At 33.8% G+C, this 27591-nt stretch overlaps 1 protein-coding gene across 2 annotated transcripts in view; it reads right to left on the bottom strand.

Moving 5' to 3' along the window:
- Positions 1 to 27591, bottom strand: part of CHD1 (chromodomain helicase DNA binding protein 1) — a 78137-nt gene that overhangs the window by 22038 nt on the left and 28508 nt on the right. For both annotated transcript variants that reach the window (XM_046666020.1, XM_046666021.1), the window contains exons 6-24: positions 22943 to 23092; positions 22529 to 22803; positions 20714 to 20939; positions 20218 to 20318; positions 19821 to 19999; positions 18841 to 18968; positions 17625 to 17841; positions 16873 to 16962; positions 15634 to 15824; positions 14730 to 14918; positions 13243 to 13405; positions 12242 to 12394; positions 9582 to 9653; positions 8966 to 9115; positions 6187 to 6335; positions 5709 to 5805; positions 5499 to 5594; positions 3549 to 3725; positions 124 to 284 (exon numbers count right to left, since the gene is read on the bottom strand). In XM_046666020.1, coding sequence (XP_046521976.1) covers positions 124 to 284; positions 3549 to 3725; positions 5499 to 5594; positions 5709 to 5805; positions 6187 to 6335; positions 8966 to 9115; positions 9582 to 9653; positions 12242 to 12394; positions 13243 to 13405; positions 14730 to 14918; positions 15634 to 15824; positions 16873 to 16962; positions 17625 to 17841; positions 18841 to 18968; positions 19821 to 19999; positions 20218 to 20318; positions 20714 to 20939; positions 22529 to 22803; positions 22943 to 23092 — 2964 coding nt within the window. The remainder of the gene's footprint in view (positions 1 to 123; positions 285 to 3548; positions 3726 to 5498; positions 5595 to 5708; positions 5806 to 6186; positions 6336 to 8965; positions 9116 to 9581; positions 9654 to 12241; positions 12395 to 13242; positions 13406 to 14729; positions 14919 to 15633; positions 15825 to 16872; positions 16963 to 17624; positions 17842 to 18840; positions 18969 to 19820; positions 20000 to 20217; positions 20319 to 20713; positions 20940 to 22528; positions 22804 to 22942; positions 23093 to 27591) is intronic.

The following is a 27591-nucleotide window of genomic DNA, read 5'->3' as shown; positions in this document are numbered from 1 at the left end:
CTATAAAATTATATATTTGCCTCCTCTAAAACTTTCATCATAATAATTATGGGATTTCCACATTTTAGTTTCAACCTATTACAACAAAAGCAAGTTGAAGTAAAATGGTCTGAAGTCTCTTACCGCCGAATTTCTGCATCAGTAAATCCTTTAATAGTCTCTCGAGGGATAGTCCGTGGTCTTCCACGTTTCTTTGGCCTTTTCCTTTCTGAGATCGAATCACTATCAGATCCAGAGTATCTCCTACTTCTACTGCGTCTCCCTTCACTTCCATTGAAACTAATCTGGAATTTGAAAACAAAAAATTTACCCCACCTTAAAGAAGCCTTCTATTGAAAGAGCTTAAAAAAATACTCTAAGAGGAGAGCTTGACAGAATTAACAAATTCAGATGTTCTCCTATATGTCAAAAATGTTCTACAAACAAAATTATGGAAGCAAACAAAAGAAAAATATAGCATGTTAATGACAAAGAGTTATTAAAAGCCTTAATATTTAATGCATTCTTCTAAGTCAGCAGGAAAACACCCATTGTCCTTTTGTAAAAATATGAGAAAGGTTATTAACAAGCAATCAAATAACATAAACACAGAATTATACAACCTCACTGACAAATTTTTTAAAATGTGAAGTAACAAAGAAACACAATTCTTTTTTTAATCCATCAACTTGACTAATATCAACTAAGCAATAATAGCCAACATTGGTAATGGTACAAAAAATGGACAGTCATACAACTCTGCTCAGTATTTAAACTGGAACAGAAGGCAATTTGGCAATACTATATCAAAAGCTTTAAAAACTATGATTCTGCTGACAGAGCAACATCACTCCTAGGCATTTTTCCTGAGATCAGAAATGTAAAGAAACACTGGCCAATAAAATAATTTATATCATAAAAGTAAAAAAAAATTGAAATTTACATGTTCATCAAAAAAGAGAATGGACAAATAATCTAGACAATGGAAAGTTAAGAAGCCATTAAAAATTGTGCTATAGAATAATTAACATTCATTATATACTGTCAAAGGGAAGAAAGTAAGTTCCAAATATGACTCCATTAAATCTGGCAAATGACATGTATTAAACAAAATACTGGAATTACGTACACCATAAAAATATTATTACTAGTGATATCTCCAGGTGGACAGATTGACCATGTGTCATTTTTTTCTGTTCTCCTAAATATCTACTTATGGGTATTCTAATTAGGCTGACCAAATATTTAAAAGAGAAAAAGGCCCGCTGAACCTACATAAAAGCCTATTTGTAACATCCATTCGAGTTCTTTAAGAGATGCATCAAAACATATTTTCTGTAAGTCTTTGGAATTTTTTTACAAAGTCTCAGTACATATTCTAAATTCCTAATATGCTGAAAATTAAGTGACAGTCAAGGATGGTATTCAGTTCTTCCTCATTCTAACCTCTTCTCATCCATTCACAAGATCTAATACAATGCTGTGCCTCCCATGCACTATACAAGGAAACTATTATGGGGTTTAAGAAGTAAATATGAACAAGGAACTACATACATGGTCACTTGCAGGCCAAACACACATTATTTGGCTTCCTTTTTGCTAGGATGTAGACAGTTGGTAGGCTGCTCCCACTCTAACAATAGATCTAATCTACAAAATGTTAACTTTTCTTAAATGCATCAAAATCACAAAGCAATCTAGTAGTCTAAAATATAAGGAAATATAGCATCTCGTAAGAAGAGATGGGACTTGAATGCTGGCTCACCTGTGAAGAGCATGAATGGTAGACATCAAGTACCATATGAGCAGGTAGGAGGAAGCTGGCTACAATTTTCTAAAGGCTGAGTGTGGGCTACCAGGAGAGTATAGGATCCCTGGGAACCAAAGACATAGGACCTGCACCTGCCCTCAGGCACTTCTCCACCAGGTGTTCAGGAGAAAGACTGGAAGCAGGGTGGAAGATGAGAGAAAACTTTCCTTTGGGGTACAGGCCTGGAGAATGGGAGTAGTCACCTTTGAGGAGACAGGCAGGAAGCCTTGCCAGACCATTCTTATCTAATGAACTGAGGGCACAGGTGAAGACTTGATATGGTTGTAGAAGAAGAAAAGGAAAACAAAAAACTCAACCCTTATCATGTTAAGCAAAACAAACCAGACAAAGACAAACACCACATGATTTCACTCATATGTGGAAGATAAACAAACACATGGACAAAGAGAACAGACTAGTGCTTACCAGATGGGAAGGGGGTTAGGGATGGGCATAAAGGGTAAAGGGGCACATACGTACGGTGATTAACAAATAATAATGTAAAACTGAAATTTCACAACGTTACAAAGTGTTATGACCTCAATAAAAACAATAACAACAACAAAAACTCTACCCCTGGGGGAAGGGTAGCAGGACAAGGATGAAGGTGAGGCAAGTCCCTCACTTGCTTCAGACTCAAAATTTAAGGAGGCACCAGAAAACTCAGTAATCAAGACAAATCATCTTGTAATGCAATATTCTACAAAACAAAAGTTAACGTAAAAAAATCTAGTATTAAGGTTTTTGTCCTTTTGCTGCAGGATCCACTATAGCTTGGCATTATACTGTTACCATTATTTAAAAATCTGATTATTTTGTTCATTTGGGCCATAAAATAAACATCAAGAAATTTTTAAAAATTCACATCACATAAGGTATGCTCTCTGACCATGACAGAATTAAACTAGAAATATTTGGAAATCAAACAACACACCTCCAAAAATTCTATGGGTGAAAGAGGAAGTCACAAGGGAAATTAGAAAATATTTTTAAATGAATGAAAAGGAAAACAACAGATATCAAAATTTAGGAGATTCAGAAAAGGCAGTGCTTATTAAAAGGAAACTTGTAGCATTAAATGCTAATATTAGGAAAGTAATATCTTGATTCAATGGCCCAACCTCACACCTTAAGACACTAAAAAAAAGAGCAAATTAAAGCAAAAGCAAGAGGGAAGAAATTTTAATAAGAGCACAAATCAATGAAAATAAAAAGTGGTTTCTTTGAAAAGAAGAAAAAAATTAACCTTAAGCTAGAATGATCAAGAAAAAAATTACCTCTATTAGGAATGAAAAGAGAGGAATCACTAAATATTCAATAGACACTAAAAGGATAAGGGGACATTATGAATAACTTTATGCCCATAAATTCAACAACTTATATAAAACGGATAAATTCCTTAAAAGAAACGAACTCACCCAAGAAACAGATATTCTGAATAGTTCTATATTTACAGAAGATATTGACGTTATACTCAAAAAATCTTCTAACAAAGAAAACTCCAGGCCTAGATGGTTTCCCTGACAAATACTGCCAAACCTTCAATGAAGAAATAATAGCAATTCCACAAACCTCTTCCCAAAAACAGAAGAGGAAGGAACACTTTCCAACTCATTTTATGAGGCAAACATTATCAAATCAGATGAAGACATTACAAGAAAAGAAAACTATGTACCAACTGCTCTCATAACCAAAAAAAGATCAGCACAGGTGTGAATACTCTTAAATTACATAAGTATCTTTTCAATTAAAAAGTCACCTGTTTTGCACAGTTTCTCATTCTTGGGAGCATATAAATTTCTTCAAGTTCTTTTTGTCTTTCCTCCTCTTCTAATCGTCTTCTTTGATCTTCTGGAATGATTTCTTCCCAATTCTTTGAATTTCTTTCGGGTTCCAACTCAATGTCATCCTCATCCATATTTGAAAAGTTGGCAACCTGATAAATTCCAGAATTTTAACAAAATAAGCACTGAAGAACTCATTCTTAAATCATATTTTTCTTCTTTAGGGAGAGAGTAAGTGGCATACTAGAATAAGACAATAAAACTTAAATATCCTCAGGATACTGAATATGACTATGGATTAAACCAATTATGACTACTAAACTATCTAAGTTCATTTCTTCATTAGGCCATGTAGATCAAACCAAATGAGGTCTAAGAATTCTCTTTCAAGAACGATTCTCTTTTGCCTTGCTGCTCAGCAAAATTATTACTACAACAGAATGAGAGGACGTCAACAGAACAACAACAAAGCAATTTATAGTAGTAACATGCTAAATCCCCTTCTGCAGGAAGTACCACACCAGTCCATTAACTACCAGGTGCTATAGAGCAATTCAATATTCTAATTTTTATGATCATAAAAATAGTACCCAGAGAGCTACTGACAAGACATAAAGAGCTCTGAGACCATAGATAAATTTATTTAGGTTCCGTAAACCCTAGTTTCTTCATCTCTAAAAGAAGGGGATAGTAACAGCACACTTACTTTTGTGAGGATTAAGTAAGATAATACACTTAAGGAATTGTGCAGAGTCTGGTATAAAGAAAACGCTCATTAAAGCTAACTTCCAATATTAGTACATTAAAACTTATAGTTAATTGGATGAAGACAAGAAAACTAGGCTTATGCCACATAAGGAACAGGGCTAAAATGTAGTGTTTATTCTCTCATGTCTGTCATTTAAATGTGATGATAGCCTTAAAGGAATCTGTGTATGAGTATCAACTCACTCGTATAAAAATAATCAGTATTTACTCTAGGTAACTTATCAGTGACTTTTTTCAAACTGCCAAATAGTCAAATTAAAAGCAAATAGTATAACTTGATGTAAAGAAAAAGAGCGAATTACATCACACGCAGAGTGAGTGCCAGTTCCAGAAACCTTCACCTCTGGTCAGGATGACTGAAATAGTCTTCTAACTTATCCCCCTGCTTCAACTCTTGCCTTTCTGTAGTATATCCTCCACATTACAGCCAGAGTGATCCATTAAAATTACACAAGTTTATTCACTGCTCTATCCCTGTGTGGCACGTTGGAGGTGCTCAATGCAAATTTGCTGAATGAACAAATGACATAAACTGAATTAATCCTCAAAAATCTTAGCTTGTAGAAAATGGCTAGGATATAGAGAAATCTGCTTCTTTATACTAAACAACTGGCACACAACTTACTCTATGGGGTCAGCTGACTTGTGTTGCTTTAGGACTCCTTGCAACCTTTTAGTCTTCACAAAACCAGGGGTATTTATAAGTATTAATAGGAGCTTTTTGCTTACTTTGACTGATCTACTTGAGTTTTCTTAGTTGTGACACTGTTTAAATTAACCTAATGTCAAAAACTGCTCCAATAGAAATCATCTAAAAGCCTTCAGTTGGGGAAATCTAAATAACAGATCATATTCATTCCTTATCCAAATATCTGAGGACATGCTATTTGCCAAGCACTACTGTAGGTGCTAATTAGGAAGTAACAGCACTTCAAATCCCACTAAATGTAACTATTCATAAATGATTTGGTCCCTTTCAAATCAGGTTGCTACTGCTCTGTCAGAATAAGGGAGAAAAATTTTTATACAAAAATTATCTTGCTAGTTGTGCTTAAAGAACATATTTAATAAAATACTGAATGACAAAAAAAAAAAAAATCAGTCCCTCTCAATTTATATAACTACAAAGAAAAATTAAAAAGAAAAAGAAAATCTACCTTGAACTGGGAAAGTAATTCATCTCCTACTGTTAAAGGGCCTGGTTCATTTTCATGAGTTTCAGCCCTCTTCAAGATTTCATCTATATCCATTTCCTATAATCAGAAAGAAATCTTTATTTTAAATATACTTTAATATATTTTAAAGTAAGTATACTTCATACTTAGAGTTTAAAATAGACGACACATTTTGAGGCAAGTTATTTTTACCTGAGGCTCTTGTTCTTCTCCTTCAGGTTCCTTAAAAAGTTCTTCAGCACCAAATTTTAAAATGGCTGATAACTCTTCTTTATTGAAAGGAGTAGAACTAAAATCAGGAAAAACAAATAAAAATACTACATACTAACAGTTAAAAATTTAACATAGCACTTGTATTAATTATTGACACAGTCACCTTTACAACAGTTATATGACAAAGATAGGTCAAGTACTATTCGTATGCTCATTTTAAAACTAAAGAACTTGAAGCATAGAACCTAACAGGACTTCTCCCAAGATTACAAAACTAGAGTGGTGAAACCAGGTACTGAATGTATGCCTTTGACTAGAAATTAGTCCAGTGCTTAAAAAAATAAAAAAATTACAACACTAAATATAGTACAATGACCTAGTCACAGTATATAACATTTCAGAGAAATGAGTATGCTATGATTCTAAAATGACTTTTTTTTTATAGTAAAGTAACTACCTTGAGGGGGCAGAACCTGTGTGTAGCACTGTCTTCCCAGTTGTGTCCATTCTCTGAATCACAAGATGATCTAAAACCATCTTCTTTTTGGCCCTTTCAAGAATATCCTCTTCAACTGATCCCTTTGTAACTAGGCGATAAATATTCACCTGTAAAGATACATGTGATGAAACATACAATGACGTAAAACAAGATTTGTTTTGCTAATCTGAAGTGCCCAAATATTGGTAAATAGACCGAAGATTATCTTAAATGAAGTTTTCACTGGTCAAAAGCAAAATGAAAATAAAAAAACATATAGCAATGTTTAAAGCTGCGTTTCTCCAATTTAAAGATTCTTTTGAGGGTATGCTCTTCCTTCTTGCATTTTGGATAGAGGATTTTATTTGCTTTTCTTTTTTTAAGGAATGACAATAATTTTTAAATTATCTTTTTAGCTGGGAAAGAAGGAAAAAAATGTTGAACTTACAACAACCTTACACCAGTTCCCTCAATTCTGATTAATGTTTCATCATTCCACATAATCCAAAATTCTCTGAACCACTCCCTAAATTAATGATGCCCTTCATTAGAAGAAAGCTTTCCAAAATAGACAAAAATTGATGTGTAGTAATTTTGCCCTATTTCTCAAGGCCAGTCTGGGTTCTATATCAAATAGTACCATCATATAGGGATATTTTGAAAAGTTATGGGGACAGTTTTAGTTGTCACAACAATTAGGTGGGCTTACCAGCATTTAGAGCGCAGGGACCTGGGATACTAGACATTTTATATTAAACTGGACATTCTGGCACAATGAAAAATTATCCTCTGTCTTTCAAGTCTTTAAAATGTTTTCTAAAAACCCTTTTTAAATATCTTGAGTCTAAATTCTAACTCTATTTTAATATAAACAAAAGCATTTTTACAAAGTTACAATACACTAATTTTTTCAGGATTTCAACTATGGTATAAATCAGTAGATAACTGGATATTGTTTTATTTGCATCTTTATCAAGTGGTTGCCAAATGCTTATACTGACTGGCATCACCAATAAAACTCATTTGTATTAGTCATCTACGACGACTCATTCTGTAGTTGTTGCATGCAAATATTTAACATTAACATGAGATCTGAGACTCCTTTTTGTCAGATTTAAAACCAACTACTACTAAAATAGCAGGTACATGAAGCACAGGAATCTTACTATATTTCATTAATAATGAAATAATAAGGAATGTATCTAAAGAAACATTAATAATAAAAATGCATTTCATATTTATATCATGTTTATATTTAAAAAAACCTTTTAACATAATGGTAAAAAAATCGGTATTGCCATTATTTTGTGATCTTTTTCAGATACTTTTCCCAGGTCTACTACATAACTTTCTATAGTATCTTGTCTTACTGGTTCTTCTCCTAATGAATCCTCTATTTTCTATCACCAACTAGAAAATGTGGTGGCCGAGGTCTTTAAGTAGTATAAATGAAATGTAAGTCTCACTATGTGTTGAGCATTTCAGTACAGGAGGCATCTGTTCAGTGCAATTAATCACTATTCCCAATCTCATTCATAACACAGGGAGAGGGATATTTTGACTCTTCACATATACATTAGACCCAACTCACCTGTGAAAATATCACATTTCCTCACTTTCTCCTCTTTGATAGTCTGTAATTTATCTTGGCACGTTGTTATCCCTACTTCAAGTTTCCCTTTCTTTATAACGTACAAAAAGTCTGTTATTATCTAACCTAATACTAATTTTTATTCTTTTACGCACCAATGCACCCCTGCTCTTTTGTACTTATGAGTCCTGCTCTTATTCTCTCAACTCTAAACTTATTTTTTATATCCCAGTATAGTGATATATATTGAAATATATATTACATGAAAAGACGTCTCTTTTTTGCCTAAATTATGGTTAGGGCATTAGACTGACTTATCAAATGACACATATTCATTTCAAAATAGAAAACAGGGTTCTAAGGGTAGTTTTCATAAAAACGGGTTCTGGGTCTGATGAAGTTAAGAACCACTACTCTAAATACAAACTTTCACTTATGGGTATGAAATGCTGTTCCAGAATATAAAAAAATTATAAGAAGATGTATGATATATTCCTGATGAGGCACAGTTTTATGAGAATTATTTGGGTAAAAAATTTATTTAGTTTTAAGTTATGGATATATGTTTCAGTAGAAAACATGAATGTTTAAAAAGGTAATATAAATGAGCTAAGTCTTTTTGTGCTACTTGTTCACATCTCCTGCTTTGGATACGTTTGAGCAACACTACTTTAGATGGAGGTAAATGAATTAAAATACAAAGACCAAGGCATTAAAAGGATGACAAGTGGTTTTTCTCAAGGCCTGTTACAGAGAGCTGTATAAAGACTATAACATAAGAATGGCTTTTTTGCATGGAGAATCTTGTACACACATGGATAAAAAATACAGGCTAACAAAAAGGTAGCAATGTACTAAGCAAAATCTTTAGTTAAAATAAGCAAATGAAGACATTTTAAAGTTTATATATTAAATGCAAAACATTGTACTCTACAGTTGTAAACAGAACGTATAATCAAAAGAGACTGCATAATCCTAGTTAAGTATAGTTATTTCAGTTCTGTCAGACTTCCCAGGTGATTCTGATACATTTGAGCTCCTCAGTATCCTATCTGTTAAACAGCAATATGACTGTGTTCCAACAATCTTACCAGGAGGGTAAACCAAATCACTTATTGATCATAAAAAAAGATTCTAAAAGAATAAAATAAGGGGAATAAAAAATACCTGTTTCTTTTGCCCAATTCGATGAGCTCTAGCCTGTGCCTGAAGATCATTTTGTGGATTCCAATCAGAATCAAATATAACAACAGTGTCAGCAGAGGCTAAATTAATTCCTAGACCTCCAGCTCTTGTGGAAAGCAAAAAGCAGAAATCCTGTAAGGAATTACAAATAGGCATGATTTTAAATTCTTCTTAACTGTGACGTTGGATGATCAATATGAGAATTTCACAACTGATTTTTTTAACTTAAAAAGTATTTTACCAATAATACTGAAAGGTAGTTTTTAAAAATACTAATAAAATACATAAACCTCCAGCAAAACCAATCAATAAGACTCCAAAATACAAAGAGATATGGGAATACTAGACACCAAATTCAAAAGAATTCTAAATGAAAGTGGGCTAATTCAGTTTGAAGAAAATTAACTCTCATATGCTGAAAAAGTATTCATAAGAGAGGGCAAAATTCTTCAGATTTACTGTAGAATACTGACTTAAAAACCTCACTTGCAAGTCAAAACTGGCTAGCACCGGTGAGATTTTTTTTTTTTAACAAATTACAACTATGACTAAAATAATGACTAAAACAACTTATTTACAATTTTAAAAGCAATCATACCTCTGATCCTTCAGCATTAAAATGATCTAGAGCTTGTTTCCTCAGCTCCCCTTTTATTGATCCATCTAATCTCTAGAATAAAACACATTAAAATACTGCATATAAAAGAATCAAAAATTTTAAAAGGAATTAAAATCAATTACAAAATTAAGTAAGTATGAAAATGCAGCACTGCTTTTGCTAAGACTGTTAAGAGTCAAAAGCATTTATTAGGCAGAAAAACAAAGCCCAGGCATTCTGTCTACAGAGTCTGTGCTCTTAACCACTAGGACTGCTTTCCCTAATAGTAAATAACAGCACTGTCGTCATTCTGCCTTAGAATCAGTGTAAGAAATACATTTTACATGTGAATGAGAACACAGCTGTATACCCCAAGCAAGTTTCATGATACAATGTACTGTGATATACCCTCAATATTTTATAATTTATTTCATTTTTTTAAAATATTGGTACAACCCATTAAACCAATTCCCAGATCCATTACTAGGTTACAGCCCACAGTTTAAAAAACACCTATTGAGTCCAGTATGGTTACTGGACCAACAGCATCAGTATCACCTGAAAACTTAAGAACGTAAATTATCGAACCCCATCCCAGAACTACTGAACCAGAAAGTCTGAGGGAGGGGTCCAGCAAAGGCCCTCTGGTTAATCAGTGACAATCAGTGATCTGGGACACCGCAGGCTCTAGTCAAACAGCCCAGATCTGAGTGTCTTGAGTATTCATGAATGCCTTGGGCAAGTGAGGTGACTTTTCTTCTTATCAGTTTCCTCCTCAGCAAATGGGCTAACAGTAGTACTTCCTTCATAGAATACAAGGGATTCAGTGAAAACAAAGTGAAACACTTAGCACAGTGGCTGACATATATCAAGTGCTTACTAACACTAGCTAAAACAGATGTTCAATATCGAAAAAAATTTTAAATAGTGTTTTGTCTCCCACTAAAAACTGCAATTAGTAAAAACTTTTAAACAATAATGATCTATCATTTATTGAGGCATGACCTAAACCAAAGAATGTTAAAAATGTTTCTCTCCGGGAAGCGGTCTGGGAAAGAGGAGGGATTAGGGGCAGAGAACTGTTGCTTATAACAGTAAACTGTTGCTTATCTAAAAACAAATCTACACAGGGCTGGGGTGGGGATGGGGGGAAAGGGTGATACTTAAAGGGTACAGTTTCTTTTTGAGGTAATGAAAACATTCTAAAATTGTGGTGACAGCTGCATGTATTTGTGAATATATTAAAAATCACTGAATTGTACACTTTAAATGGATGAATTGCATGGAAAGGAAACTGTATCTCAATAAAGCCGTTAAAAAAAAAACCCAAACGGGGCCGGCCCCATGGCCCAGTGGTTAAGTTCGCGCGCTCCGCTGCAGGCGGCCCAGTGTTTCGTTGGTTCGAATCCTGGGCGCGGACATAGCACTGCTCATCAAACCATGCTGAGGCAGCGTCCCACATGCCACAACCAGAAGGACCCACAATGAAGAATATAATACAACTATGTAAAAGGGGGCTTTGGGGAGAAAAGGAAAAAAAATAAAATCTTAAAAAAAAAACAAACCCAAACAATGGTACTCTTTCTACTTTTTCCCCTAAATGACTACATATTTCTCAATCATGTTCATATCATCAAACACTTGTCTTTCACAGCACCTACCAGAGTTGTAATGTTGTATTTATTTGTAATTACCTGCTTAACGTCTATCTCCCACACCAGGTTGTAACCTCCAACAGAGCAGGGATTATGTGTGTTGGGGTTTATCACTATAATTCTACTTCTCTTTTACTGCCTGCACTAAATATACATCATTTACTAGCTGTACATACTGTGTTTGCTATGTTCCAGGCACTGTTCATAAAACTGTTGTAAGGACTAAATAAATTATTAGAGGGGGCCAGCCCTGTGGCTGAGTGGTTAAGTTCACGCACTTCACTTTGGCAGCCTGGGGTTTCGCAGGTTCACATCCTGGGTGCGGACAGGGCACCGCTCATCAAGCCATGCTGAGGCAGCATCCCACATGCCACAACCAGAAGGACCCACAACTAAAAATACACAACTATGTACCCAGGGGCTTTGGGAAGAAAAAGGAAAAAAAAAATAAAATAAAATAAAATAAATTATTAGATGTAAAGTACTGAGACTAGCACCTGACTCTAACATTAAAAAACTCATCCACAAGAACTTTAATTATACTGAATAAATTTCAAAATGAATATTGACTAGATAAAATATAAGCCCATTTTGGTCTCTGGTATCTACCCTAAAATCATCTAGTTTTATTCAGCAAACTATGCACTAGAATAATTATGAGCACATAAATGTTCAGAATCTGCATCAGTCCTGGTAACATTCACAAGGATTGCAATGCTCTCTTTTTTCCTTCCTCAGACTAAAAGCCTAATACAGAAAGCTGTCCCTTTAGATTTGATCATAGAAAAGAAATACAGAATTAAAAGAAAATCAAAACTTAAGGTCAAGAAGAAAAAAAGGGAATAATGATGAATAAAATTTTTTAAATAGATATATTTTCTTAAAAGTAGAGGTTATATGAAAATCTGTATTTCATTTACAAAAGAATTTCAAAGGTAATTTTGTAGAATATGCTTAGGAATTGGATGAAATTTAAATCAACAGAGAAGAAAATGAAATGCTTACTTGAAAAGGGAATTGACGATATTTCAAATATTCCGCAAGTATATCTAACATCCGCACCATTTGAGAAAAAATAAGAACTCTATTGCCTCGTTCTCTTAGGCGAATTAACAACTTGTCAAGAAGAATCAATTTTCCGCTACTACGGATTAAGTGCTAAGGAAACAATAAATTACAACTGTTACAACACGTTAAAAGAACCAATCGAATGAAACGAATACCTCACTTAACACTTCAGTTTAATTACTTTAAATTGAGATTTTAAATTTTCATGATGTTGGAAAACATTTTACTTCAGTTTACAAAATTTTCTAGGACATTTATCACTTAGCTTTATGACTTAAGCTAAAAAAAAACCTTGCCATTTAGCACCTCAGTTTTTGCTACATTTCTAGGAGGAAAAAAAGCACTGTTTTACTCTATTTCGTAGTTATTACACTGTTTCTCTAAAAATCGTAGCTGAAAAACAATACACTGAATAAAGCAGCAACTAAAAATTCAAAGTTTTTAAAAGAGTAAGAAAATGTATTCTAATTTATACATACCAGTCACTGGTCCTAGCACTTCAAAGCACTAAAGTAGCTGGATGGCAAGAGTGCCTTCCTCATACTTCTGTCTTCCAGAAGTGATAGGAAAGGTAAGATCTGAGATCAAGATGTCCTTCTTAAGACTATCATTTGCTCTATCATGAATTCAGCATAATCATTATTAGTGAATTTTTTCCACCATTAAAAATACACCAAGGGATTTTTGCTGGATAAATTATGACAGCCCTCAGTGAGAGATCAATTTTTAGAAAAATGATCAAAATAATTAAGTAGATAAATTAAAATTTAAAACGTTTTTAATGAAGACTAAAAAATAAACACCATTATTTAAATAAACCATTAACCAAAGAGAACTTCTAACCAACATATTAATGCACTGTGCCATTTTCAGTTATAACTGAAATAAACATTTCTAGGATTTTGCTTTACCGTAAAGTAACATTTTAAAGTTCTTACTTGTAAGGCCTCCTGTTTATTATAGAATTCATTATTATCTGGTGGTTTAATGAGGTAGCAATGGTTACAACATTTCTTTAGCTCCATCATAATATTCAAAAAGCCTGAGGTACTGCCCTTGGAACCTTTGCTGAGGGCTTTGTAATTTCTAGTTAATATCCATCTGTTTAAAAAAAAATCATGAAGATGATGTTTAGTAGAACAATTACCAGGATGAATTATAAAACTATAAAAAAGAATCAAGCACCAAAGCAAAATCACACTATTATGAAATTCACAACTTCATTGTTCACAACGGACCAAACCTCATTCACCACACTGATGAGAACATAAAACTTGTTATCTAAACCATTAACTAAACACAGTAAAGGCTTAATTAACAGAGTATAATGTATTTAACTCTTTTCCCCAAAAATTTACTTTAAAAATGGTCAACTGTATTATCTGTCTTAACCTTCCTACAAATTTCACATCAGGCAGCTAATGCGCAGACATAAAAGAAACCTCATGAGGATACTTGGTTTAGCCACACTGCCTTCTCTAAACTACAATTATACGATACATATACAACTTACAGAAAAATTATGGGTGTTTATTTTATTATTCCAAACTATACATAACCTTGCCTCTCACCATGATCTACTTTGTCTTCTACCACTTTTTATTTTCTTCCTTTTTACAGGGTTAGTCTTTGAAGGGACATGAAACAATTATCTCTCTGATTTGCCTCAAAATGATAGGGGGTGGGAGGAAGTGGGATGGCTAGAGATAAAATAAGACTGGCTATGAGTTGAAAACTAAGCTGAATGATGGGAGTTTACTATATTATCCTCTTTTTGTAGGTTTGAAATTTTCCATAATAAAAACCTAAAATTTATGCAATAAATGTATATTTTTAAATGTATGGCACTTACAATTTTTACCATAAAATATGTTTGAGAATTCAAATGCACGTAGCAGTGTGTTTTATGCAATTAAATGTTTCAATGGATATTAAAACAGATATTCCTTTTTGATTCTTTGAAGTGTTACTGTATAGATCTGACACACAATTTATACAAAATATGATTTATTAATATTCTTCAAAAAGTAAGGGGGCCTAAAATTTTGTTCTAAGTTTCTTTTTCTGGCCTCTACCTCTGTCAATTATATAATTATCATAGTTACATAATAATGCCTTAGTATCATGGAAATCCTAATACTTAAAAGAAACCCTCTATAATGTAACAGAGTATGAAATAGAGAAAAGCAATTAATGATGTGTTGGAAGATAAATTATTTAGTCTTATGTCACCCATGATCTCGAACATGCTATTAAATCTTTCTTTTCCCCAGTATGCCATAGAATAAACCTATTCTAAAATTCAAGAATAGTTACTGCTCTAAGACCCTAGTGGCGGGTTGGGGGAAAGAGACTTTGACGAGACAGGAACAGGGGAGTTATTTAGAATTAAACATTCAGAACATGTGCTCTGTTTACAGCTTACTTGTAGTATTGTTTCTGTAAAGCACTCATTTCCATTCTTAAAATCTGCTCAACCTTGGCAGGAAGAGATTTTTCCACATCTTTCTTAACTCTGCGTAACAGAAACGGCTCAAGTTCCTTGTGGAGGCTGGCATAACCATATTCTCTGCCTTTGCCATGCTCTTCTTCAAAATCTTCCCAGGAAGAAAATCTTAAAAATTTAAGAAAATGAAAGAATCACTGAAAAATGTCAAATTGCATACAAGATTTTTCAGGGTAGTCACATGTAAACAAAATACAGATTTTTAGGGAAAAAATTAGCTAAAATTAGTCACTTCTAATAACTATCCTTCCCAAGAAATCCATTTTATATCTACCTAAATGTGAAACACAGGGAGTTGTTTTATAAAAATTATGATTCTCCTTGAGTTAAATAAAGATGGAGTAGTTTCAAATATGGGAATAATTATCACTAAAATATTTCTCAAAGAATATAATTCCCAAGTCCTGAATCTACTGAAAGAGAATATGTATGTGACCTTGGACGAGTTATTTATCCTTATGTAGTCTGATTTTCCTCATTTAGAAAACAGGATTACCAGCACCTTATCACTGTTCTTACTACTATTATTAAATACTAAGAATGATACTGGTTTTGTTTTTCAACAAGATATACTTTAAACATGGGCAAAATCAAGTGCTGCAATTTATTACAGGACTCAAATTTGTTTACTTACAAAATTCAAAAATTAATATTATATATGAAATATTCCATCCCATTTTTTTTTAAGTTTTTAATAATCTGTGGTCCAATGTTTTAGGGCAATAAAACCTCTTACTGACCGTATTACCTACACTAATTATTTTCCTGCTAAACTTAGCATAGAAAACTAACATTAAAAATTGTATATCCCAATTTATCTTACTTTTCTGGCATAATGAAATGTAGCAAAGACCAAAGCTCTTTGAGGGAGTTTTGTAGAGGAGTTCCAGTGATAAGGAGACGGTGATTGGACTTGAAGTCTATTAAAGTTTTATACAGAAGAGAGTCGTCATTCTTTAATCGATGTGCTTCATCCACACCTATAAATGCCCAATTTAGACCTCCAAGGAATGCCTTAAAATGAACAGAGGAACATAGTTAGTATTTTGAGAGAAAAACAGAATTCAAATTTAGTCTTCCCATTTGATGTGAATTCAAACTATTAAAGTGAGACTAATTAAAGACAAATTTTCATCTAATTTTCAAATAAAAATTAAGTATTATTTCAAGATTCATTGGAATCCTCAAATTAAGTAACTCAATATGCAATATAAAGTCCCTTCCATTACGAATTTAGCCATTAAAAAGCAGAACAGAATATCAAGTGACAAGTTTTACCAGCTTACACAATGAAAATAAAGGAAGAAAAATAATAACATCATTTAAAAAGTTTACAAAAGAATTTTGGCTTAAGCCCAGTAGAAGTCTCTATTAATGCCAATATGGAGAAAATATGATAAAGATTTAGAACGGTGTCTTACTCCAAGAGTAGGTATAATTCAGCGTATGATTTTAATGAACTATAGATCTATAATATATAAATGGGGGTCTCTGACTCAAAATAGGGACAGACCTGATTCTGCTACCTAATCCTCGTATGACTTTAGGCAAGGTCATTAACCTCTGAGATTTGATCTTTCTTTCCAATAAAGTAAACATGGCCATACCTTATAAAGTAGATGGGGTTTACTTGAGGTATTAACTATAAAGAGTTAAATAAGACAACAGCTATAAAGCATTTAGCACACACTGCTTCACCCAGTGGTAGCTTAATCCTCCTAGGTGTCTTCTCACTCTTTAAAGACCCTGCCGATCAATGGAAACTACACCAAAGTAGCTACATCTAAGTCAGGAGTTGGCAAACTTTTTCTGTAATGAGCCAGATGGTAAATATTTTAGGCTTTGCAGACAAACGTGTGATAGTCTCTGTCACATATTGTTTTTATAACCCTTTAAAAATGTAAAAATCATTCTTAGTTCAAGTGATAAAAATTAAGCCAGAGTTGACCCAGAGGCTGTAGTTTGCTGACCCCTGATTTAAGTTATCTTCTCATCCTATCCACAACATACAGTGAAAGGAAAAGTGAACCACGTCTAACAAAAAAATACGGGGAATACACACCTTGTCCTTCAATAAAATTTCATAAGTTGTTAGCAGTATATTAAATTTTAACCGTTTGGTCTGGGGATGCATCCATTCATGAGTTCTTATCTATTAAGAAATTTATAGGCAATTTTAAAACAAACATTAAAGAAAGTATACTTTTACTTGAATATCTAAAATAAAACTCAAAATACATGAAAAATTATGTATGTATGTTTATGTAATAAAAGTTTCTAAATTATTTTTTATATAGTCCAATAAACTACACTGATCTTATCATAACTAAAATGTAAATACCACAGCATATCAAGACCTTCTATAAAAAATAAAGCAGACATTTTTCACTGAAGGAAGTTCTCATTTAACAAAACACAAGTGATTAACTCATTTAATAACATAACATTCATGGATGAAATACGTCTTAAGTTTGCTTCACAGTAATTGGGAGGAAATTACCACGCAGAGGTACAGATGGGACACAACTGACAATGAGTTAAAACTGTGAAGCTGGAGATGGGCACATGAAGGTTTATTATACTCTTCTGTCTGATTTCATGTATAATTGAAACTTTCCATAAAAGACAGGAAAAAGTTTATATATAAAGTAACACTAAACCAAAAAATTGGTTTTTATTACAGCCAATTAAACATCTATTGGGCACTCTGTAGCAAGTTCTATTCTAGAAGCTAGGTCTATAAAGACAAATAAAATACTTGTCCTCCCAAAATAAGTATGTCCAGATTTCTAAATTTGTGAAGAAACAACTTACCATGTTTCTGCTGTTAATGTCACCCAAATAAACCACAGCATTCATCTGAGAAGCCCATGTCTGAATTTCCCTTTGCCAAGAAGTGAGAGTGGAGAGTGGTACTACTAATAGAAAGGGTCCATATAATTGATGCTCATGAAACAAATAGTTCAGAAATGAGATCGTCTGTATTGTTTTTCCAAGGCCCATTTCATCAGCAAGTATGCAACTATTTCCTCTACAAAGTTAAAAACAAAAAGCACGCATGTAACCAAGATTCAAATTTACAAAGAAACGTTTTTACATAACCCATATGGAAGTTTATATGAACAGTTAAAACAATCTGATAGGTATAATATACCATTTTTATTAGCTATAAATAATAAATGTAAAAGGCCTTTGTAACAGTCTTAGAGAAGCGGAGGAAGTCTAATATTTTAGGCCAGAAGAAGCTTAAAAATTGACAGTACTATCTTTAGTCAATTATGTAGCCAAGAACACAATCCATCTACAAGTGGTAGAGCTGAGCTATATTAAATAAGGAATAAGTAAGCAGAAAGAACATACAGTTAGGGTGAAGTTAAAAAAAAAAATTGCACCCTAGAGTAACCTATATTGCCAAGAATAGAGTAGGGGACATAGGAGAGAGGGGGAAAAAATAGAGGCCTAAATGGGTATTAAAAATAACTGAAAGGGACCAGATCGGTGGTATAGCGGTTAAGTTTGCATGCACTGCTTCGGCAGCCCAGGGTTCACCGGTTTGAATCCCAGGTGCAGTCCTAGCATTGTTTATCAAGCCATGCTGTGGCAGGCGTCCCACATATAAAGTAGAGGAAGATGGGCACAGATGTTAGCTCAGAGCCAATCTTCCTCAGCGAAAAGAGGAGGACTGGCAGCAGGTGTGAGCTCAGGGCTAATCTTCCTCAAAAAAACAAAAAAGAAGTAACTGAAAGGAAGAGAAATAGTCTAGGACTAGTGTAGGACAGAAATGTATATATATTCTGATTTTAAATTCAGTAAAACTTATTTAAGTACTGCAACAATCAACCAAGCTAAACTCCAACTCCACCGTATTTTCTTCTGAGTATGTAATATGTATTGTTTATATACTAGAAAATTCAAGACTTGCATATAAATAAAAAAGGGTCTTATTCTTAAGTTGGTGGAAATCTTTTCCAAATCCCGTATTTGTAAAATTCTTACCCTCTCATTATTAGACCATTTAGAATATACTTACTTGCACCAAGAGTGAGCAAGCCAATTTAAACCATTCAGTTGATAATCTCTTAATTCTAAACCCTCATGTCCTCCAATATAGGATGGCTGTTTCTTTAGTGCTACAAATCTTGGCCTTTGTTTTAATACCTTCAGCAGAAATAAAAGGTAATATGAAGAATTATTAAACATAAGAAATTATATTAAAGGTGACAATCTCAGCTTTTACCATAAATTTTGAAATTTCACCTCAAATCATCAAGCTCAGAAATTCTATAACTCAAAATACATCTAAGGATTCAGCCAAAGGAGAAAGTTTTCAATTACTATAGTAAGAATGTACAGTTTTGTCCTCTTTTTTGAACAAAAAGGATGGAGATAAGCAAGTTCCTGCTGAAATACTTGGGTCTCATGTACTTCACAAGCAAAAGCTATGTTCCATTCATTCATTCAACCACTGCACCAGGCATGATCTAGAAATAAGCCATAACACTGGCTTAACTTTCCACTTGATTTCTGATTTCTATATTACCAGTATGAATTTAATTCAGTCTTATAATAAGAAAACAAATTCTAGCAGTACATAGACCCCAAAACTATCACTTTAAATGCCAAATCTTAAATTAGGCAAAGCAGTCCTGGGTACTTTCTTATGGCTACATCCCTCTTTTCCTTTTCTACCTTCAAAGAAAATATTCACTGCTTTTTAAACCAAGCACATATATCTGTTTCCAAGGAATTTTCCCTATTTGGTCTCCCCAACCGACTTCCCACAACAACCAATGCCAATTTATCATCTTTCTGACACAGATTCACTCACCAGGGATCAAAGACTGTGCCACATCTTTGATCACACAGCAATTATAGGACCATTTTCTTACTACCAACCAAGCAATTCTCTCCCTTAGCCCATCTGAAATCAGGATCCAACTCTCTATTTGGGCTTACAAATATTTATGATGAATGAATACATTTTGAGTAACTAAAAATGTCAATACTCACTTTGCAGTCTTTAAAAGGAGTGGTTTTTGATTGATTCCTGCTAAAATACTCATCTATGCACGCTTGAAACTTTTTGGAAATGAGAGCTCCATCCTCCCAGCTGCACTCTGAGTACGGAAGGCCCTGCCATTTGCAATAATAATCAGGATAACCAGCTGCAGACTTTTGATTGGAATGAGCTGTGAGATAAATCAGGTATTTATTTTTTTACATTGAATCTTATCCAAGGAATAATTCTTGGTAAAAAGTACAAATGTAAAAATTAGTCGTCTGGTTTACAATACTCTAACAAGAACAAGCTACTGTATTTGATGTTTAAAGAGTAAATTTAAGATTTTTTTCAGACGATTTCAAGCATGGAAAGATAAAAGTTGAATTAGAATCATTTATTACTAACCAATTATTCGCTCCACTATTTGATACTGCTTATGTAGATCATCTGTAAGTTCTTGCTGGCAATTATAATATTCCACATCTTCTGGAGAAGCATTTTTCAACCTGAAAGATTATTAATCCAGGAATAGACTTCAAAATCTCCCCTATATAACCTATCCCCCCAAACACTATCTGTAGCACAAAATCTCCCATTTTACCACTTATCATGTGAGCCAGCCTGAATAATGAAGAAAATGAAACAGAAATAAAGCATCATTAATTTTTAACTTTAAAAATTTGTAATTTGTAATATGTGAGACACATTCTATGTGTCTATTATCATGGAGAAATTTAGATATGGGTATTCCTAAGAAGTTTTACCTTGAGATGAAATACAAGTAAGTCTAGAAACAGTTATTTTAGGTTATCATTTGATTCCTGACTATGCACTCCTTATTAACAAAAAAGCTCAGCAATAATCTTTGAACTATTAAAAAATAAGTATAAGACATATTTACCATCTTTTTGTTTCCTGATCTTTTTTCTTATAATTATCCAATTTTTTCATTCCTCTAACATTCTGCTGCTTAAGGGTTTCTTCTGTCTCCCAAGTATTGTGGATATGGGACCATCCCTTCCATTTAATTAAATACTGGATCTCTCCTGGTTCCTTGTTTTTTTCAAATCCTGCATTTGGGTCACCATCTGCTTCAACTGCATAGATGGTTGTAGTAGCACCAGTAGCTGAAAAAGGAAGCACAATAAATTCCATGTATGTCTATTATAGGAGTATTTCCTTTCAAACTCAAAAATTGAAGAACATGAATAGAAAAATACATGCTCTCTTAAATCACTAAAGTATTAGGGTACAAGAATTTATGGAAAATTATATTACACACATATAAAAGAAACAGAATTTTAGAACAGAAAGATTATCTAATTTAATCTCATTGGTTTTAAAATGAGAAAAAACAAAATCAAAAGACAACAGTATACCTAACATTATACAAAAATTTATAATAACTGACGACTGCAACACTGATAACTGAAAACTAGAATAATGGAAAATCATTTTTTTTTAAAGACTTTATTTTTCCTTCTTCTCTCCAAAACCCCCAGTACATAGTTGTATATATTTTTAGTTGTGGGCCCTAGTTGTGGCATGTGGCATGCCACCTCAGCATGACTTGATGAGTGGTGCTAGGTCCGCCCCCAGGATCCGAACTGGCGAAACCCTGGGCTGCCAAAGCAGAGCAAGCGAACCTAACCACTCAGCCACAAGGCCAGCCCCTGAAAAATCATCTTTAAAAACTGCATGTTTGAAATCACTACGTTGAAGAGATATCTGCACCCCCATGTTCACTACAGCATTATTTACAATAGCCAAGACGTGGAAACAATCTAAGCGTCCATCAACAGAGGAACAGATAAAGAAAATGGAGAACATATATACAATGGAATACTAGTCAGTCATAAAGAAAGAGAAATTTTGCCATTTGCAACAACATGGATAGATCTTGAGGGCATTACGCTAAGTGAAATAAGTCAGAGAACAACAAATACCAGATGTCACTTACATATGGAATAAAAAAACACCTCACAGAACAAGAGATCAGATTAGTAGTTACCAGCAGGGGGGATATGATGAAGCTTGTCAAAAGGAACAAACTTCCAGTTAAAAGATAAGTTTAAGTATTGGGGATGTAATGTACAACATGATGACAATAGTTAACACTGCTACATGGTATATTTGAAAATTGCTTAGAGAGTACATTCTAGAAGTTCTCAGCACAAGGGAAAAACCTTCTTTTTCTTTTTTTAAATTGCATCTATATGACATGATGGATGTTAACTAAACTTATTGTGGTAACCATTTTGCAATATTTAAGTCATTACGCTGTCCCCTTAAACTTACACAATGCTGTATATCAATTATATCTCAATAAAACTGAAAGAAAAAATCTATGTTAAGATAACTAAAAATAACCTACATATTTGAAATGAAAGAAAAAGACATTTTTAAAAAACCAAATCGTTCGTGAAATTTAAACTACTTAAATAAGAACTATTATTTAGGCATGGCGACAGAAAAACTCAAATACGCAGGATGAAAATTTTCTAATTATCTGCAGAAAGAAGTGGGATCAAGTGGATATTTTCTGGGAAGAAAACACTCAGGCTAATAAGCAAAGAATATTTTACAGCAAATAAGCAAAACAGAAGAAAATCCACTCTCTTGGCTTTCAAAATGGAAAAGTCTTCAAAAAATACTTTATTATAGCAAATATTAGTGAAACAACCAAGCAATAAATATGCTTTAAAAAAAAAATCACCTCCTTTTCTCCCAATCCGACAATCCATAAACCGTTCTATTGTTTCAAATTCTTCTTCCTCAGGTTGAGGAACATCCTCTCCACAGACTTCCAGTAGGTCATCAGAATCTGTTTTCATTTCTTCGTCTTCCTTATAGCTAACATTGACAGTTGCTTGGCGACGAGAGCTCCTTTTATCATTATCATAATCTTCATCATCGTCATCTTCCTCCTCAGATGAATCAATCTGTCTCTTTTTTTGTCCAAGAATCTTCTTTCCATTTTTTGACTTAGATCTAGGGAAGACCAGGGACAGAGAGGTGTTCTACAGAAACACTGGCATAAAACAAGATTTGAGAAAGTATATACAAAAAGGATGAATATCTTCTGTAACTAACATTTTTCAGCATCAAACAGAGAACATACTATACTTACCTATTTTGAGGTTTTCTGCTTTTAACTTTGTTTTTCGGCTCATAATCAGATTCTGTTTCATCACAACTGCTTTTATCTCCATCTTCTTCAGATTCTGAATCTGAACCAGACTGAGATGGAGATCCTGACCCAGACATCTGCCAATCTTCACTGTACATAAAATATATAAGGTATGTTTGTTTATACATATATCACATAGTAAATTTCATCTCCAATAAAATACAAAAATAATCAAATAAACTAAATTACATTCCAGTTAATATCAAACATATTGTTGCTTTCACCTATACTAAGAATATTAAAATGTCTGTAGAATAAGAAAAATACTGGAACACACTCCTGTTATCTCCCCCATAACTCTAGAGTTTTGTTAATCATTTAGTTATTCCTCAATTATCAGCAAATAAGTAAATGTTATTATTACTATTTTTTTTTTTTGGTGAGGAAGATTAGTCCTGAGCTAACATCTGTTGCCAATCTTTCTCTTTTTGTTTGAGGAAGACTGTCACTGAGCTAACATCCATTTCACATGTGGGATGCCGCCACAACATGGCTTGATGAGCAGTGTGTACATCCACACCTGGGATCCGAACCCACGGAGCGTGCGAACTTAACCACTATGCCAATGGGCCAGCTCCAGTAAATGTTATTTTGATGATCATTATGGATGAAAATATAACAGGCTAATTTAAAGTGTTTACAGGATTTAATTTTGAAAACCGTATATAGTTGTCATACTTACCCTCTCAAAAAGAGAGATTCTAATTCCTTTCATTTTAATTTTCTGAAAACTGTGATTTTTAAAAATCTACCCTTCAAAACTGATTTTTAAAAAACGACACATTCATTAAGAAGCTTACAATACAGTATATAAAACTGTAAAAAAAAAAAATCAGTCCACCTTAACCAACATTAAATGATTACCTTACCGTTCTTACTATTTTTAGTCTATTTAGTCTGTTTAATTCCAGTGAACATGTAGAGGAGAAATACTGCATACACATGTTAACATTTTGCTATAATATAATCTTCAAATGAAAGCTACACATGAAGTTCTTATATATACACTATATCCTACCTCACAGCTACTGCTGCTACTCCACTGCTCTGTATCTCTTGCCTAAATTATAACTATGTTAAGGGTTACATAAGCAAGCACATATGATAAAACCTGGCTTATGATAAAAACATATCAGAGAAGCAAATTCTTTTTTATCTTGAGATCTTTTCAGAATTTGCACATTAGAAGTAGCAATAGGCAGGATATATCAAAAAGTCTCCATTTTATATTTTTATAATATAAACTACAATGATTTTTATATCCAAGAAATACTACCCATCATCCCAAATTAGTCTTGTTTTTAAAAACATTCTTTGCACTTGTGCTAAATTTAGAAATTACTAACTCTGTGGAAAAGTTACATAGCTGATGAGGCACAGTAGTTGAAAATGCACTTAGTAAACTAGAAGACAGATCTAAGGAAATTAGCCAGAATGTAGCATAGCAAGAAAGGTATAAAAAACATGATACAGTAAGATTCACAGAGGATAGGATGGATGATCCAATAGATACAAACAACAGATATGATCCAAAAAGACAGGGATACCTCAGAGATACCGCAGGTTCAGTTCCAGACCACTGTAATAAAGTGAATATTGCGATAAAAATAGTCATACGAATTTTTTGGTTTCCCAGTGCATATAAAGTTATGTTTACACTATACTGTAGTCTACTAGGTATGCAAAAGCATTATATCTAAAAAAAAATTTACATACTTTAATTAAAAAATACCTTACTGGTAAAAAATTCTATCATCTGGTAGAGGGTCTTGCCTTGATATTGATGGCTGCTGACTGATGAGTGTGGTGGTTACTGAAGGTTGGGGTGGCTGTGGCAATTTCTTAAAAAAGACAACAATGAAGTCTGCTGCATTGACTGACTCTTCCTTTCATGAATTCTGTGGTATGCAATGCTGTCTGATAGCATTCACCCAGAGAACTTCTTTCAAAATTGGAGTCAAGCCTCTCAAACCCTGCTGCTGCTTTATCAACTAAGTTTATGTAATATTCCAACTCCTTTGTTGTCATTTTAACAATCTTCACAGCATCTTCACCAGAAGTAGCTTCCATCTCAGGAAGCAACTCCTTGTCTGTTAAAGTTATCATAAGATTGTAGCAATTCAGTCACATCATCAGGCTCACTTTTAATTCTAGTTCTCTTTCTATTTCCACCACATCTGCAATTACTTCCTCCACTGAAGTCTTGAACCCCTCAAAGTCATCCACCACAGGAGTTGGAATCAACTTCTTCAAACTCCTGTCAATGCTGATATGTTGACCTCTTCTCATGAATCACAAATTTCACTAATGGCATCTAGAAAGCTGAATCGTTTCTAGAATGTTTTCAATTTACTGTGCCCAGATCCATCAGAAGAATCACTATCTATGGCAGCAATAGCCTCATGAAATGTATGTCTTAAGTAACATGACTTAAAAGTTGAAATTATTGCTTGATCCACCAGCTGCAGAACAGATATTGTGTTAGTAGGCATGCAAACAACATTAATCTCACTGTACATCTTCATCAGAACTCTTGGGTGACCAGGTGTATTGTCAATAAGCAGTAATATTTTGAAAGAAATTTTTTTCGGAGCAGTAGGTCTCAACAGCAGGCTAAAAATATTCAGTAAACCATGTTATAAACAGATGTGCTGCCATCTAGGCTTTGTTTTTCCATTTATAGAACACAGGCAGAGCAGATTTAGCATAATTCTTAAGGGCCCTAGGATTTTCAGAATGGTAAACCAGTGAGCACTGGCTTCAACTTTAAGTCACCAGCCTCACTGCATTAGTCCCCAACAAGAGAGTCAGCCTATCCTTTGAAGCTTTGAAGCCAGGCATTGACATCTCCTCTCTAGTTAGGAAAGTCCCAGATGGCGTCTTCTTCCAGTATAAGGCTGTTACATCTACATTGAAAATCTGTTGTTTAGTGCAGCCATTTTCATTAATTGTCTTAACTAGATCTTCAGCATAATTTGCTGTAGTTTCGACATCAGCACTTCACCTTGCACTTTTACGTTACGGAGACGGCTTCTTTTCTTTAAACCTCATGAACCAACCTTCGTTAGGATCAAACTTTTCTTCTGTAGCTTCCTCACCTCTCAGCTTTCACTGAATTGAAGAGGGTCTTGCTCTGGGTTAGGGTCTAGCTTAAGGGACTATTGTGGCTGGTTTGATCTTCTATCCAGACAACTAAAACTTTCTCCATATCAGCAATAAGGCTATTTTGCTTTATCATGCATGTGTTCATTGGAGTAGCACTTCACATTTCCTTCAAGAACTTTTCCTTTGCATTCTAAACTTGGCTACCTATTTGGCACAAGAGGCCTAGCTTTCAGCCTATCTTGGCATTTGGCATTCCTTCCTCACTAAGCTTAATCATTTCTAGCTTTTGATTTAAACGGGGACATGTGACTCCTCCTTTCACTTGAACACCTAGAGGCCACTGTAGGGTTATTAATTGGCTTAATTTCAATATCGTTGTGTCTCAGGGAACAGGGAGGTCCAAAGAGAGACAGGTATAGAGGACCTGTCAGTGGGTGGAGCAGTCAGAAAACACACAACATTTACCAGTTAAGTTTGCCATCTTATATGGGTGTGGTTCATGGCACTCCAAAACAACTAGAACAGTGACATCAAAAATCACTGATCAAGATCACCATAACAAATGCAGTAATAATGACAAAGTTTGAAATACTGCAAGAATTACCAAAATGTGACAGAGACATGAAGTGAGCAAATGCTGCTGGGAAAATGCCACTGATACACTTGCTCAATGCAGGACTGCCACAAACCTTCAATATGCAAATAATGCAGTATCTGTGAAGTGCAATAAAACGAGGTAGGCCTATAGTACAGAGAGATTTACAGAACAAAAAAGAGAAAAAGTCTGGACATAAAATGACTGAATTTTCAGAAACTAATAAAACACAGAAACTTTCACATTAATGGTGCACAGAACAAAGTGCAGAAAGTGGAATAAATAAATCCAAAGCTAGAACAGCAAAGTAAACGTGCAGAATATCAAAGACAAATAGAAAAATAAGAGATAAGACAATGGAACAATGTTTCTGAAGAAATAAGAGAGAAAAAAACTCAGATCATCTAAATATCTGAATTGGGAATCTGAAATACTCTTCAGACTTTGTGGGTCAAGATCTTTAGGAAACTACAGTGAGTTTCTAAATGAGTTCTACAGAGGAAATAAATTTCAAGTGTAGATGAATAGTAAGGAAAGGTACTGACATAAATTAACAGAACCACCCAAAATTCATCATCCACTGGTCCTTACACTCCTATATAGGTTTCCCAAGTTATTAAGATTTTCTGATATTATGACTATGTAGATCTTTGAAATTTAAAAATATGTAGGGGAACAGGGTTACAGGAGACAAACAAGTGGCAGAAAAACCTCGGCTCACCACAGAAAAATAAATGTTAAGGATTAATGGTTTAAATTAACCTAATAAAATGCCATGAACCAAGAATTCACAAAAGTCCGCTTTTGGCAACAATTTTTCATAAAGGAAGAAATATAAAATCATTAGGATTTGCCTGCTATGAAGGTAATCAGTTGAACAACATGACAT

This window comes from Equus quagga, chromosome 7, assembly GCF_021613505.1.
Source record: "Equus quagga isolate Etosha38 chromosome 7, UCLA_HA_Equagga_1.0, whole genome shotgun sequence".
Classification (NCBI taxonomy): domain Eukaryota; kingdom Metazoa; phylum Chordata; class Mammalia; order Perissodactyla; family Equidae; genus Equus; species Equus quagga.
Note: the sequence above shows the minus strand (reverse complement) of the source record. Positions and strands in the feature narration are given on the sequence as shown.